The 14,716-nt window shown below is 41.3% G+C and overlaps 1 protein-coding gene and 1 long non-coding RNA gene across 2 annotated transcripts in view; both read left to right on the forward strand.

Annotated features, from left to right (window-relative positions):
- Window positions 1-7,865, forward strand: part of piwil2 (piwi-like RNA-mediated gene silencing 2) — a 38,171-nt gene extending 30,306 nt beyond the window's left edge. Inside the window, exons 20-24 of the mRNA XM_042225292.1 lie at window positions 1,941-2,029; window positions 4,272-4,377; window positions 4,582-4,835; window positions 5,329-5,436; window positions 7,328-7,865. Of these exons, the coding sequence (XP_042081226.1) occupies window positions 1,941-2,029; window positions 4,272-4,377; window positions 4,582-4,835; window positions 5,329-5,436; window positions 7,328-7,484 (714 nt within the window). The 3' untranslated portion in view covers window positions 7,485-7,865. The remainder of the gene's footprint in view (window positions 1-1,940; window positions 2,030-4,271; window positions 4,378-4,581; window positions 4,836-5,328; window positions 5,437-7,327) is intronic.
- A 3,419-nt stretch (window positions 7,866-11,284) lies between these two features.
- LOC102291571 lies at window positions 11,285-12,491 on the forward strand. Its single transcript, XR_001336720.2, has 3 exons — window positions 11,285-11,414; window positions 11,492-11,562; window positions 11,959-12,491. It is a non-coding gene; the product is annotated as an uncharacterized LOC102291571 (long non-coding RNA).
- The last annotated feature ends 2,225 nt before the right edge of the window (window positions 12,492-14,716 follow it).

Consider the following 14,716-nt stretch of genomic DNA (forward strand, 5'->3'; position numbering starts at 1 on the left):
TGATGCGAGACAAAATACAACTCCACAACATTACTAGCGCAAAAAGACAACCTTCCATTTATTTTCACTTAAACAAGAAGCTGGTTTTTATGTACATTAAAGCTTTATAAAAATGTAACAGTGCAAATGCAAATTCCTTGCTGAAAGTTTAACCAAAAGGCATTTCCAGTAGAAATGGGCTGACATATCCTGAGCATAACCATGTATAATATCCACTGAAGTTAAAAAGAGGTGCTTTGCAACATTAAACTGCAGTGTGCAGTACGTATTTTTCGGACCATAAGGTGCACGGGATTATAAGGCACATTAAGCGAAACAAAGCAGTCAGATAAATCCAACTTTATTAAACTCATTCTTCTTGCTTCCTCCACTTCTGTACCATTGATTCATTAATGTTGAATTCTCTGGCAGCTGCTCTATTCCCATGTTGTTGCAGTATATTAATGACTAACCTCGTATTGTGGATGGATTATCTCAGTTGTTCTCCTGACTGAAGTTTGGTCCGTTTACAGCATCCTGCCATGCGATTGCATTTGTCTCTAACCATGAAGGAACCTTCACGTTAACTTTTATAAGTGGAAAAGTGTTAGTGTTCGTCCTCCAGCTTCACTGTTTATGTTATGCTAACATAGCTGTGTCGCTAGCGATCACGTAGCACATCATTATATACCAGCTAGCCCAACTTCAGTAACCCTACAAACGTCACTGCTGTTTAGTTTCCTGTCTTCATTTATGTTGGAAGTGATAGCAGAGCTGTACGTTTGATTTTTTTCAGAAATCTCTCAGTCAGAACATGCTATATCATGCTTAGGTAACTAGCGAAACTAGCGAGCTAACTTCCGCTAGCTTCCTGCTAACTTCTAACTCCGTTAAATGTAATACATTTTGTTTTCATGGATGCCTGGAAGTTAAACTTTATAGTTACACCTGGTAAAGCAGCAATGCTGATCGTTTTATTAAAGATGAAAGAATTTAGACAGTTTTTAACTCTCAGTGATGCTGCAGTGTTCGTTTGACCTGAAGCATACGGAGTTTAGGACCCAGATTACTCCCAGATTTAAGAGCATCTTAGTCCGACAAATACGACAATAACGACGGCCGCTTGCATGTTCTGCAAAAAAATGTGCTTTGTCGTGTATCTGACGGACAAACACCAAACCAGTTCCACATCACTGAAGTTGCACCATTTTTACAAACCAATTCTGGTTCATCTGTTTCACTCAACAATCGGCCATGTGCGTATGAAAACAAAGGCACTGCGCATGCGCGTTTTACTCATATTCTATCGCGATATTTCATTTTCCTATCGTTGCCTAACATTATACCGGTATTACCGTGAACGGTATAATATGGCCCAGCCCTAATCAAAGGCTTCAGTGAAGGGGAGTGATGGGATCCCTTCATCTAACGTTCTTCTCACCCTGATGGGCCTATCACTATGAGCAGGTTAAATCTGAGACATGACTTTTGAAAAATTGTTCCAGAGTCCGGTTTTTGTGATCCCTGCAAATTGAAACTGAATGAGAACACTGATTTTTAACTGAGGTGATTGAGGCTTGCAGTTCTTTGGATGAAATTCTGGGGGTTTTTGTTTTTGTGATCCACTGGACAGGTTGTTGATGTGCTTATGGAGTAATTTTGGTAGGCTGGCCTCTCCTGTGAAGGTTCATCACTCTTCCAATTTTTATGTATTTGTATATTGACATATTTACACTCAGCATGTTTAATTAGAGTCCTGAAATATTAGAAATGGCCTTGTAACCCAGTCTGATCGATCTCAACGTCTATGTTTCTCACTTGTTCAGCTCCTTTAGATTGAGGCATCATGTGTTGTCTGTGGTTGCTCTGCCATGTGTATTTTAACATTACAGAGCTGCTTTGGTTTGTGAAAATCAGAACTTTTAACATGGGAACATGATAAACCTGTCTCCCCTGAACAGAAAAACCTGATGGTAGTTGGAGTTGATGTCCACCACGACCCCAGCAAGTCTCATCAGTCAGTTATGGGGTTTGTCGCGAGCGTGAACAGGTAAACTTCCCTTCCCATTGGGGCGATCGTGGCTCAAGAGTTGGCAGTTCGTCTTGTAATCGGAAGGTTGCCGGTTCGAGCACCAGCTCCGACAGTCTCGTCGTTGTGTCCTTGGGCAAGACACTTCACCCGTTGCCTACTGGTGGTGGTCAGAGGGCCCGGTGGCGCCAGTGTCCGGCAGCCTCGCCTCTGTCAGTGCGCCCCAGGGCAGCTGTGGCTACAATGTAGCTTGCCATCACCAGTGTGTGAATGTGTGGATGACTGGATGTAGTGTAAAGCGCTTTGGGGTCCATAGGGACTACCGTATTTTCACGACCATAAGGCGCACTTAAAAGTCTTAGATTTTCTTCAAAAAGTACGGCGCGCCCTATAGCGCAGTGCGCCCTGTGTGTTGTAAGGAGGACGTAGTGACATCATGAGAACAGTAAGTTGGTGAATGGGCGCAACCCTGAAAATGGCAAAGAGACACGCTTATGAAGCACAGTTTAAACTGAAGGCCATCAGCTACGCGGAGGAACATGGAAATCGAGCAGCCGCGAGAGAATTTAAGATTAACGAATCGATGGTTCGCAAATGGAGGAAGCTAGAAAACAAGCTCCGGCAGGTCAAGAAAACGCAGCTGAGTTTCCGCGGACATAAGGCGAGGTGGCCCGAGTTGGAGGAAAGACTCGAGCGGTGGATCATCGAGCAAAGAACGAGCGGGAGAAGCGTTTCGACGGTCACCATTCGGCTAAAAGCAGTTTCACTAGCTGAAGAGATGAACATTGAACATTTCCAAGGAGGTCCGTCTTGGTGCTTTCGTTTTATGAAACGGTGCCATTTTTCCATCCGGACCAGGACTACGGTAGCGCAGCAACTTCCAGCGGATTATAAGGAAAAGCTGGCCATCTTCCGCTCCTACTGCAGCAAACACATCGGCGACAAAAACATCCAGCCCAGCCACATCACAAACATGGACGAGGTCCCGCTCACTTTTGACATCCCGGTGAGTCACACTGTGGAGAAGAAGGGGACCAGCACGGTAGCGATACGCACAACGGGGCATGAAAAGTCTTCTTTTACTGTTGTGCTTGGCTGCCATGCTAATGGACAGAAACTGCCGCCTATGGTGATTTTTAAGCGAAAGACTTTGCCTAAAGAGAAGTTTCCAGCAGGAATCATCATTAAGGCAAATGAAAAGGGCTGGATGGATGAGGAAATGATGAAAGACTGGCTGAGGGAGGTGTATGTAAGGAGACCAGGTGGTTTTTTCCACGCATCACCATCGCTGTTGATCTGTGACTCTATGCGTGCCCATCTCACAGCCGATGTGAAAAAACTATGTGAACAAATGAACTGTGAGCTTGCTGTCATTCCGGGAGGCCTGACAAAGGAACTCCAACCGCTGGACATCGGTGTGAACCGCCCGTTCAAAGTAAGGCTGCGAGCGGCCTGGGAGCGATGGATGACCGATGGAGACCACAGTTTCACCAAGAGTGGAAGGCAGCGCCGGGCGAGTTACGCCACAATTTGCCAATGGATTGTAGATGCTTGGGCTAACATGTCTGCTGGCACTGTTGTTCGAGCTTTCGCAAAAGCCGGCATCGTTTCCGAGGAGCCGCACGGCACGGAAGTCATGGGTTTGATTGATGATAAAAATGTGAGTACCAAACTTTGTTTTGCTCCTGCTTTATTTTTAAATACGCACACTTGTATGCTTGTGTGTTGTTGATGATGACAATTACCGGTAATAGAAATGTGAGTAAGGTACCAAACTCAGGTTTGCTCCCGCTTTATTTTTAAATACGCATACGGTACTTGTATGCGCCCTATGATCCAGTGCGCCTTATGTGTGTGTTAAATACAGTAATGGCACATATAACTGAGACTGCGCCTTTTAGTACAGTGCGTCTTATGGTCGTGAAAATAGGGTAAGTAAAGCGCTGTACAAATACAGGCCATTACCATTTTTCCCTCTTTTTGTCTAGTCGTTCTTTAGATTTCTTCTCCATAGTTGAATTATTACATACATTTAATGTGAAGCACACAAAAAAGTGTTAGTGTGCACAAAACACTGACTTCACATTACTAGACAATGCAAAGCAATGCTGTGACTCACTTTTTTCAAGCATTTTTGCATCACCTTGACAAATAAACCTTTTCATGTCTTTGCATATGAGTGCACAAACGAGAAATTATTTGACCTTGAATTGGTGAGATGCACTATGCATGCGTCCTAACAGCAGCGTGTTGTTCCCTACAGCTCATTGACCCGCTGGTACTCCAGAGTAATTTTCCAGACCCCCAATGAGGAACTGATCCATGGCTTCAGGGTTTGCTTACTGGCTGCGCTGCAGAAGTACTATGAGGTACAAATACACTTCAGAAATGTGTTCTGATTCAGGACTCCTGTCTGTAAAGCACCACTAATTCTCACCTATCAGTGAACGCAGTATAATGAAAACAACAGTGTAGTTTGTTTCTGGGTGTTGTCAAGTTTTGCTGGGTTTAATGCATTTTCATTTACTGTATTAAATTTGTATAACTTTACTTTGATTACGCATGTCTAACAGGTAAACCACAACTTGCCAGAAAAGATTGTGGTGTACAGAGATGGTGTCTCAGACGGCCAGCTTAAAATGGTGGAGCAGTACGAGATCCCACAGTTGATCAAATGCTTTGAGACTTTCCCCAGCTACGAGCCCAAGCTGGTCTTCATCGTGGTACAAAAGCGCATTAACACCACTCTCTACTCCTGGGCTGCAAACAGCTTTGGCACTCCCCCTCCTGGAACTGTTGTGGATCACACCCTCACCCAGAAAGACTGGTTAGTCCAGGGCGGGGCGATAACAGCAAGGGGTTTGATTCCAATTGGAAGGATTGTAGGATGTCAGTTTGTTTCTGAGGCAGCATTTTATAAATGTGAGAAATGATCACAAAATGTGTAAATGTAAACACGGTGCTGCTGTTAAAGCTGAGAGGCCTGCTTTTTGTGTGTGTTTTTTGTTGCTGTTTTTTTAGTCTGAATCCAGCTTTAGGGCACAGGCGACCTGCTTCAGTAGTCTACACTGGCAGCTCAGTTTAAAGGCGATGATGCTAATGTGAATCTCAGTGCTGTTCCAGAAGCTGCGCTAGTAAACAGCATTTCATGAAAATATCTTGTAAAAATACACGAGAGAGAAATGTGAATTTAAACATGTGCACAGCAAAACTGCTATGACAGATGTACTGGCAGCTGTAGCAGACGTGTACTTTGATGAGGAAATGTTTCGATTCTGTAAAGTTTCCCAAACCAAAGTGATTGTTTCCCCCATGCTCAGGGTGGACTTCTACCTGATGGCTCATCACATTCGGCAGGGCTGCGGACTTCCGACACACTACATCTCTTTATATAACACGGCAAACCTCACACCAGACCATTTGCAAAGGTATGATCCAGTTTCCTTTCCACTAAGCAATATCTGGATTTAATATTTGATCATTACAAGATTGAGGTTGTTTTTTTAGGTCATCACTGTAGCTGTAAGAAAAAGAGCCTTTATCAAACCACTAAAACAGAGTATTGAAAATCTTCGGGGCAGTCTTCCTTCTGTCTAAAGGGGAAAAAAACACAAAAGTACTCACAAGCTTACTCCATTTGGTTTGTAAATATGCTTCCTGAATACGATGTAACAGTAAAGTTGACGTCTGTATGATGTAATGTCTGTTTAGTTTGAGCAGCTCATGAAGAAAAGTAAAGATAACTGCGCAGAGCATCTGTCATGACAAAACAGCATTGTGCCGGACTAAGAGCCATTGGGACTGTCATAATTCAGTACATAATCATAATCTTTATATGGTTTGCAAAATAACTCTGCTACACAGGGAGTCTGTGATGCTCTGTTATACAGCTGTGTACGATACACAGTGAAGCAGAAAGATGTAGCCCTATGTATGTAAAAATCTCAAAGTATTATTCACTGTATTATGTTGTGTACATGTCATTCAGATTTGTCTGAATTTCTAAGGCTACGTTCACACTGCAGGTCTTGATACTCAATTCCGATTTTTTGATCAAAATTTTTTTGTCTGCTCGTTCGCACTACAAATAAAATGCGACAGCAAACGTGCTCTACTGTGAACGCTCAAAGCGGCCCGCATGCGCAAGAGAAGACGTCACACACAACGCGCTCTGTTTAGACCCAGAGCAAACAGTATTGTTTGACTGATGGCCTTAATATAAAGACTTCGGACTTTACGTTTCCCAATTTTTGCTTTTAGTTATTTTGTTATTTACATAATAATGTAAATAACCTAATAATGATCCTTATTGCAGTTTTAGAGGAGCGGTGCTTCAAAGGATAGCTGCAGATTTCTGTCAGAATCTGCAGATTATACAGTACAAATAAAATGTTCACGTTGTCTTCCCAACAGTTTCACTGATATCTACACTGGATGGTCAGGAAGTGTTCACGACGTCTTCTCCGGCGCTGATAATTGGCGTCTGTCTTCTCTCAGTGACGTAAAAGACGGATTTAATGCGACCTGACCGTTCAAACAGCAGTCGCTTTCTAAAACATCAGATATGTATCGGATTCCGGACCACATACAAAAGTGACCCAGATCGGATTTGAAAATATCGGATTTGTGCCGTTCACACTGTCACACCATGATCGGATAGATGGTCGCATAGGGTCAAAGAAATCGGATTTGATACGCTTTCACCTGCAGTGTGAACGTAGCCTAAGATCTCCAATAAGTTTATAGCATGTTTGTCAGTTCAGAGCTGATACATGTTTGAATAAAAAGAGATTTTTGGTGCCAATCATGTCCCAAGATGTAGCAAAATCGTGCATTTTGATATCAAAATTTTGCCCAGCCTCCAGTTGTCAGTAAGACACACAATCAGTCAAACATCAGCTTCTACTGTTTAGTCTGGACCTGCATCCCCCAGCTGGTCTTGGCAGATGGCTGAGCCTCCCTGAGCCTAGTACTGCCCAAAGGTTTCCTCCTGCTAAAAGGAAAAAACCTTCCTGTTGCCAGAGTAGTAGACCATACTTGCAAAAACACAAATGGAGTAGAGCTGAGTAGAGATTGTGTGTCAGGAGTTTGAGTGGTTCTGTACACATTTATATCTTGGAACTGTACTAGATGCATTTTCAAGTAATTAACCACCACCCCCCTTTTATTTTAAGCCTCACTGGTATTTACCTCGAGTCTATTGTTTTCCAAAGTATTGCTGTCATTTCTTTTTTTGTGTATCTTCCACACAAATTGGGATTTATTGTGAATGTGTGTACAGTTCAAAAACACTTCATTGTTGATTTGGTGTCTTGCCAGGTTGACCTTCAAGATGTGCCATTTGTACTGGAACTGGCCCGGCACCATTCGCGTTCCAGCACCCTGCAAATATGCCCACAAACTGGCTTTCCTGTCTGGCCAGTACCTCCACTCAGAGCCGGCCATCCAGCTCTCAGACAAGCTCTTCTTCCTTTGAGTTATTCTTTGCCTTGATGCAGACGGCAGTTACCTGTTTTTAATGACAACTCATTTACTTTAATGAGGGATTCATTAATAACCTAGAATATCGTTGCACACATTGTAATAATTATAATCGGTGTTATTTTAAGAGTTTGTTCATTTTAAGGTCAGTTCAGTTATTTAAAAAAAAGAAAGAAAGTGGTTTAAGTTTAGGAAGTTTTACTGGGTTTTCACATTTTTGTCTTTTAGTAATTACGTTCAGTAATGCAGCAGTGTTCTTAATGTTTGCACCAATCCAGCTTTCAGCTGTACAGATTTGTAGCTTGTATAGTATTTCAAATCTTTAAATAAAACACGAGCCTGTTTGTGTGGTGCTGTCATTATCATGATCGGTCTCTTTATTTTTATTTAAGCCTTTAATGCTTCACTTACAAAACTGTCTGCTGGTAGACATAAGAGCCAAATGCCCCCCATCACTCTCACACTTTAAATTCTTATCAGATGGAGAATAATTATGAAAAAAAAAATTATTCAATGAAAAATATGATATGAGTATTCATAAAGGAAAGAATGGATATGGTGATCCTAGCAATAGTCATGTTGACTTTACACTGTCACTTTTTTCCCATATATATGTGTAATTGGTTGACACATGGAAAATTGTGCTAAACACTCTCCTTTAGAGATAACTGTAAAAAAAACAAAAAAAACCACACATCTCCAAGCAAGTAGTTGAGCGTGTAATTTATGGAGTGTCAAGAGTGCTAAAATTAAAATAAACAATTATTAAATAATGAGTGTCAAATTCATTAAATCACATGAGTTAAATTGGAAATAAATGTATTTAGTATATAAATAAACTGTTAATTCATTTCAAACCAACTGATTCATTCATTATTTAGAAGCAGTTGATTGTTAATTTTTTTCATGGTTACTGTGATGCACTGCACCATGAATTTATTTCATCTGTCAACCTCACCCATCAGAGTTAGGGGGCGGGGCTAACAATGAAATGGTTAAAACACTGCTTTAGTCCAGAGTCGATTCCTTTAGATGCCATCTCTCAGCACCAAGTAAAGAGATCATACATGCATACTTGATAGTTCTTACTTGGCACGTTGGCTCACGAGTCCAGACTTCTGAAGATGAGAGGACACAGCTGACAGGGAGACAGCAGCAGCATCTGCCCTTCACTGTGTACTTAAACAACTACCACAGACCTTCCACGGCACAAGAAAGACTGAGTGGACTGGCAGTAATTAGTATTGTAGAATGTTTAGCTTATTTTAGAGTTTAGAAATGTGTTAACATAGAATGTAGAACTATTGTAGAGACACTGACACTGCCCTCAATGTAATAAAGGCCTGATTCTGTCATGAACTTAGAAGTAGATTGTAGGAGACCCCTCCCCCACTTGAACTGTGAGAGTAAAATGGAGAGGAGTTAATGCTGAGTGGAAATTCCCCAGAGAATGTTTGGGTGGGGGTCTCAACATTTGTAACTGGATAACTGTGGTCTGGAAGGGAGATGGGTTTTTATGACCTCTAGGGAGTCACCTACACCCACAGTGTTTTAACTGTCACGCACACACATCCACACGCACACTCACTCATGTGCACTCACACATACACACAGGTATGCGTACACAGTCACACACGAGCACTCACATAGACACGTGGGAACGCGCACATGTAGGCATTCATGTGCTCGTGCACACAGACACAGTTTGCAGCACACCGTGGGGGGTTTTATGATGGGGACGCCTCTATAAAGCTGCCTGTAACTAACAAAGGGGTGAAGATTCAGAGGGACACACCGGCCTCGTCTTCCCTTCTAGAAGTGCATGCTTAAATGAAGATGAATAAAGGTTTTGTGAAATGACTACTGAGTTCCGGTGCCGTCTCTGGAAGTTTTGACGAATAAAAGAACCGGGGTAAAACTGATTTTGTAACAGTTTTAACAAAGTTGGCCATCAGATTTCTTGCAGTGATGTAATAAATGATTCTCCTTCTAGAAAAGCTGGAAAACAAAAATGTTAAGAGGATTGAATGTTGAGGAAAACCAAAAAAGTCAAAAGTCTGGATTCCAATCATTCATTTTCAAATGTAGTTCTTCTTATTTTCACCAAAGTGTTTACACATGTTTACATATGTTTATATACTTTTCAGAACAAATTATTCAATTTTGGATTTGATTTCTAAAGCATGTTCTCTTGTCGGGTAGCATAAGATAAACATCAAAGAGGGTGATAAGTGAACAGTATCAGCATACTAGTCAAGTTCCTTTTAAGTATACTTTATTTCTGGCATCTCCATTCTACCATAAAACAACCAACCTGGTAGGCAAAATCTTACTTGCTTTATACAGGACTTTACACACACCTGAACATCATTAGTCTCTACCGCTGGAAAAAAATAGGTCAGACCAAACAATACGATTCTAAACAAAGAACAGAAATAAGATTATACATGAAACTCATTTACACACCTAAATGGTTTGAAAAGTAAAACACTGCGTATAAATAACAATCTATATGTGTTTGCCTGAATCTTCCACCACAAACAGAAAGAGGACATGTGAGCTGCTGTCTGAGTATCAATGCAAATACACACCAGAAATTGTTTAGTAAAGACAAATTTAATAAATGAAAGCTGTTGAGAGGCCCTTTAATGTTTTTCTTTGGATCATCCTTTGATCCATCTATCCATTTTCTTCTGCTTATCTAGTTCATGGCTGGAGCCATTAGGGACAACATCACCAAGAATTAGAGGAATAGTCCGAATGAGCCACAGCGTTTGACTGGCATTAAGACCGAAGCCAAAACAAGTTTTTGTTTGTTGAACGATTCTTTTTATCCACAAAGCTAAAACTGATACACAAACACGCTGGAGTATGTTTTCAGTTGAAATGAAGTAAAACACATTCTACAGTCGTAGCTTGCAGAGAACGATTCAACATAACTAAGAACTGAGTTCAAACCTCAATTATCACCAGTTACTTACTTGTGCATTGTTCAGTCAATGATACTTATTGAAACCACTGTTTTCTAATACCTATTCATAAATGTAAAGAACAATAACAGAGTTATCTTTATTTTAGATGTCAAAAAGTAATTGCGGCTCCCAGTGTTTTCTTTTCCGTGGAAACGGGGTCCAAACGGCTCTTTGGGTGTTAAAGGTTGCTGACCCCTACCCTAGGAGAATTTGATGTTTCAGTCATCATCATAAACTTAAATTTGCATTGTGCCATTTGAGAATAATGGTTGATGTCTGTAACATCTGTCATCAGAAAAATCCTCACACATACAGTAGCTGGTTTATTCATGTGTCATGAAACTTCTGCATTTTTGAAAATCAAAGCTAAAGATGTACATAAATGAAAGTGTTGTTTACTGGAGATTGTTTATATAAAGCAGATGATTCGCTTCTCTTTGAAATATATCGCACCCACAAATTAATTTAAACTGGGATCCATGTTCAGTAATATCTGACTGATGTGGATTTTGAATATTACATGTAACATGTCCAGAAGAACTATGATAAAAATTTAAATGCATTCTAAAACCTGCACACGCATGGTCACGTAAACTGCAGTGAACATTCATCTTAGGATCAAACGAGAACATATTTTTTTGCCTGCAGGGTGTAATCAATGAAAAAAACCTAAAATGCTGGATTAACGCACTAGGTGTACTGTCCAAGGATCTACAAATGTAACATTAGCATGGCCAATTATGCAAATTAGGCGATGCCATCATTTAGCGACTTCTAGGACAACCAATAGCGATTTTCCTTGCTGAGGAGTTGGCAACACTGTTTGGCAGTCATTGAACGCATCACAGTGCCGTGAGCAAAGGCCTAGTCCAACTGCAAAATTTCTTCTTTTCCTCCCGTCGATCTGGTGAGATGCATGCTGTTCTGGTGCCCTCTGCGTTCTGGAAACCTGGGTACATTTAACACCAGTCACTGTAGATAGGTTTACAAAACATTTGTACTTAAAACTGATGCTTTAATGTGTTGTTAGAGAGAGAAATCATGAAGCGGTACGCGCTGAGCCGAGTCCGACAAGCATTCGCCATTACACCAACTCCTCTGGTGAGTTAGCTTGGAGCTCATGTTTACATTGAATATTATGTATTATTATGTATTATTTTTATGCTGCAGCCAGGTGTCAAGTTAACTGCTGGGATGTTTTTTTTTTTTTTTTTTTTTTTTTTTTTTTTTTTTTTTTTTTGAGGAAGAAAGCCAAATGTTATAGAATGTGTGAATGAGCTTAGCTGAATGTTAGCAAGCTAGCGGCTAAGCAAGCCTGGCTACCGTCCTAATATGGCGGCCGATACAAGGTCAATTACCGAGTTGATGTGTTTATGCCTAAGAATTTTTATTTTATTTTTTTACATGAACAAGCCTGTATTTTTTATGATGTTGAGACTGCTAGATGAGCCGTTAGTGATACTGGAAGTCATGAATATGCTTTGGTTAATTCTCCAGCATCCTGGTGTGTGTAGGCTGGTTTTTCCTTTGGTATCCTGTTACTACTGGATGATGTTCCTCATCTGATGACTCCACTGAAACATCCTACCTGGTAGATGGTCGTTGCTGCAAGTGGATGCTTCTGCTTTCTGGATGCGGTTACTGGATACTACACCATTCCAACAGGGCGGTAGGAACAAATTGGAGGGCCCCAACGTTGCACTTTACCTTTCCCTGAGCTCAGGGTTTGTTTTGTTTTGTTTTGTTTTTGTTTTTTTGGCCAAAGGACCTTGAAAAGTGTTTTGGTTTTTTTGGGAACACTGAGTGGAAAGACAGTAGAAGAAAAGGGTTATTGTTTAAAATTGTGTTTTAATAAATGTGTCTATGTTAAGTGAGTGTGGTGTTCGTTGTGTGCTGGAGGTCTTGCTGTTCCTATGGTGGAGCAGCTACTACCAAACTCCTTTACGAAACTAGCCTCTGATGGGTTACAGAGTTTTGGGACACATTTCAATTCTTGTAACCTCTTTCTATACAAATTGTGATTTCATTTTTGGGGGCTAAAACATTGTGGTGAAATTGATGATTTCAGTCCTGATTTCCAAGCATTAATGCTTTGGTGTAAGTACAGATTGAGTTACAAGTGGAGAGCCAGCCAGGAGATTGGACGATAGTAGCACCTTGACTTTCCAGCTCACAACACCCACCTTTTCATTTTTCTCCACCGCATTGAGTTGGACATTGTACCTTTGCAGATGCTTTAATGTAGACCAGCGGTCCCCAACCTTTTTTGCGCCACGGACCGGTTTATGCCCGACAATATTTTCACGGACCGGCCTTTAAGGTGTCGCGGATAAATACAACAAAATAAAACTAGTACCGGTACCGAAAAAAAGAAGATTTATTCATAACACACGTGAAAAGACCCAGGAAAACCGAGTTAACGATAAAAACGATAACAAAATAACGCTGAAAACCGATAAAAACCCTGAAAACCATACATTTCACACCTGAGCCTCAACTTTCGCGGCCCGGTACCAAACGACTCACGGACCGGTACCGGTCCGAGGCCCGGGGGTTGGGGACCGCTGATCTAGTAATATATGCTCATTTTTTGTGACTGAATTGAAAGGATTTACACAGAGATGACATTGCTAGTGTTTTTTCAGTAAATGGTAAAGTTTCTCGGATAGTTCGAATTCCAGATGAACCAAACCATCCAGAGGGTCGAGTCCTGGTAGAATATTCGTCTGATCAAGCCATTCCTAGATCAACCAAGGTCTTTAGTGACTAGCCTAGCCCCAAGAATCCTGCTGTTGGTTCGTTTGTTAAAACCATTTGAGATGTTGCTCAGGAACAGGTATACAAGTGGATCTTCCCCTCAGTGATTCTTCCTTTAGGGTTAGGAACATTCTTGAAAGTTTGCTCAGTCCAGCGACAGATGTTTTTAAGTTGTTTGGTTTGAGCTCCCCACCCAGAGCTTATATTAGGCAGCTTGATTCTGCTTTTAGTCTTGTAGATAACGGAGAAGAGTTTTTTGTTTTGTTTTTTTTTTGTTTTTTTTGCAACCTTTCTCAGCTCCAGTCAGAATAGCAGAGAAAAGCCCTCAGCATATTTGAACAGACTCCATAGCCTCCTTACTTGAGCTATTTCTAGAGGGGGAGTCTCTGTTGAAACACCTGCTCAGACAGTTCAATAGAGGCTGCTGGGATGAGTCTCATCATAGCTCTCCAGCTAGAGAACAAAAAGAACAGTCCACCAGCATTTTCAGAAATACTCCTTGTGTTGAGAACTGAGGAAGGTGCTAGATCTGCAAAGCTAGACAAGATGAAAAAATATCTTGGTTCTACAAAAGTCAGCTGTACATGCCCACTCCATTTTTGATGTACCCTCCTATGATGATGAGCCTGTTCCAATACAGACTACAAAACAGAGCGAGGCATCGAAGCTTGAAAGGAGATTGGATAAGCTTGCAAAGCAAGTAGAGAAACTGAGCCAAAGGTCCATGAATCCTCCTTTTGACAGTGAGCTTAGTGCAGCGTCAAAACGGAGAAAACAAGCTGTTAAACTTCAAAATAAGACGGATCAGTTGTCTAAGAAACTTAGAGAGCTCGCTCGGTACCAGAAATGTCCTAAAGAAAATAAGTGATGGCAAAGATTACTTAATGGCAAGAAACAGCAGTGGCAGGAGACCTGTTAAGGTTCCCTGTCTGCCAGAAGTGTGGTTCAGCTTTAGATGTGGTGAAGATGACCATACTGCTGCTCGACTTCTGAATGAACCTAACCAGACACTAGTCTGTCAGGCAAAGCAAGAAAGGTTCCAAGCCCAACAGGTTACTGAGCCTTTTACTTTAAACTTGTAGCAGCCCTTGTTGTGGGACGCCCAGGAGCTGAGACCAGCATCAATCCCACCTTATTTGACCAAAGCATTCATTTTCAGAGAAAAATAAAAACCCAGACAATGGTTGAAGATTTTGATTCCAAATCTCGCTTGCCAGCCAGTCTGCTAGATTCTCATTGTGCAGCTTCTGTTTTGTGTGAGGGTGTGCAATGCAATTCCATGATGGATTGTGGTTCACAAGTCACTACAATGTGCTAATTGTTTCAGAAAGATAAATTTGCACATCTCCCCATTCAGCCGATTGAAGCATTGTTTGAGATTGAGGGAGCAGGTGAACAGCATGTCCACTACCTACCTTGGTTATGTTGGTTACATGCTCATTGAAACCATCCCAGTTCTGTGAGCATAGCAGCCATCTAGTTAAACTCTAGAATTTTC

The sequence above is a fragment of the Haplochromis burtoni genome, unplaced genomic scaffold, assembly GCF_018398535.1.
Source record: "Haplochromis burtoni strain Fernald_Lab_line unplaced genomic scaffold, NCSU_Asbu1 Contig_166, whole genome shotgun sequence".
Lineage (NCBI taxonomy): Eukaryota > Metazoa > Chordata > Actinopteri > Cichliformes > Cichlidae > Haplochromis > Haplochromis burtoni.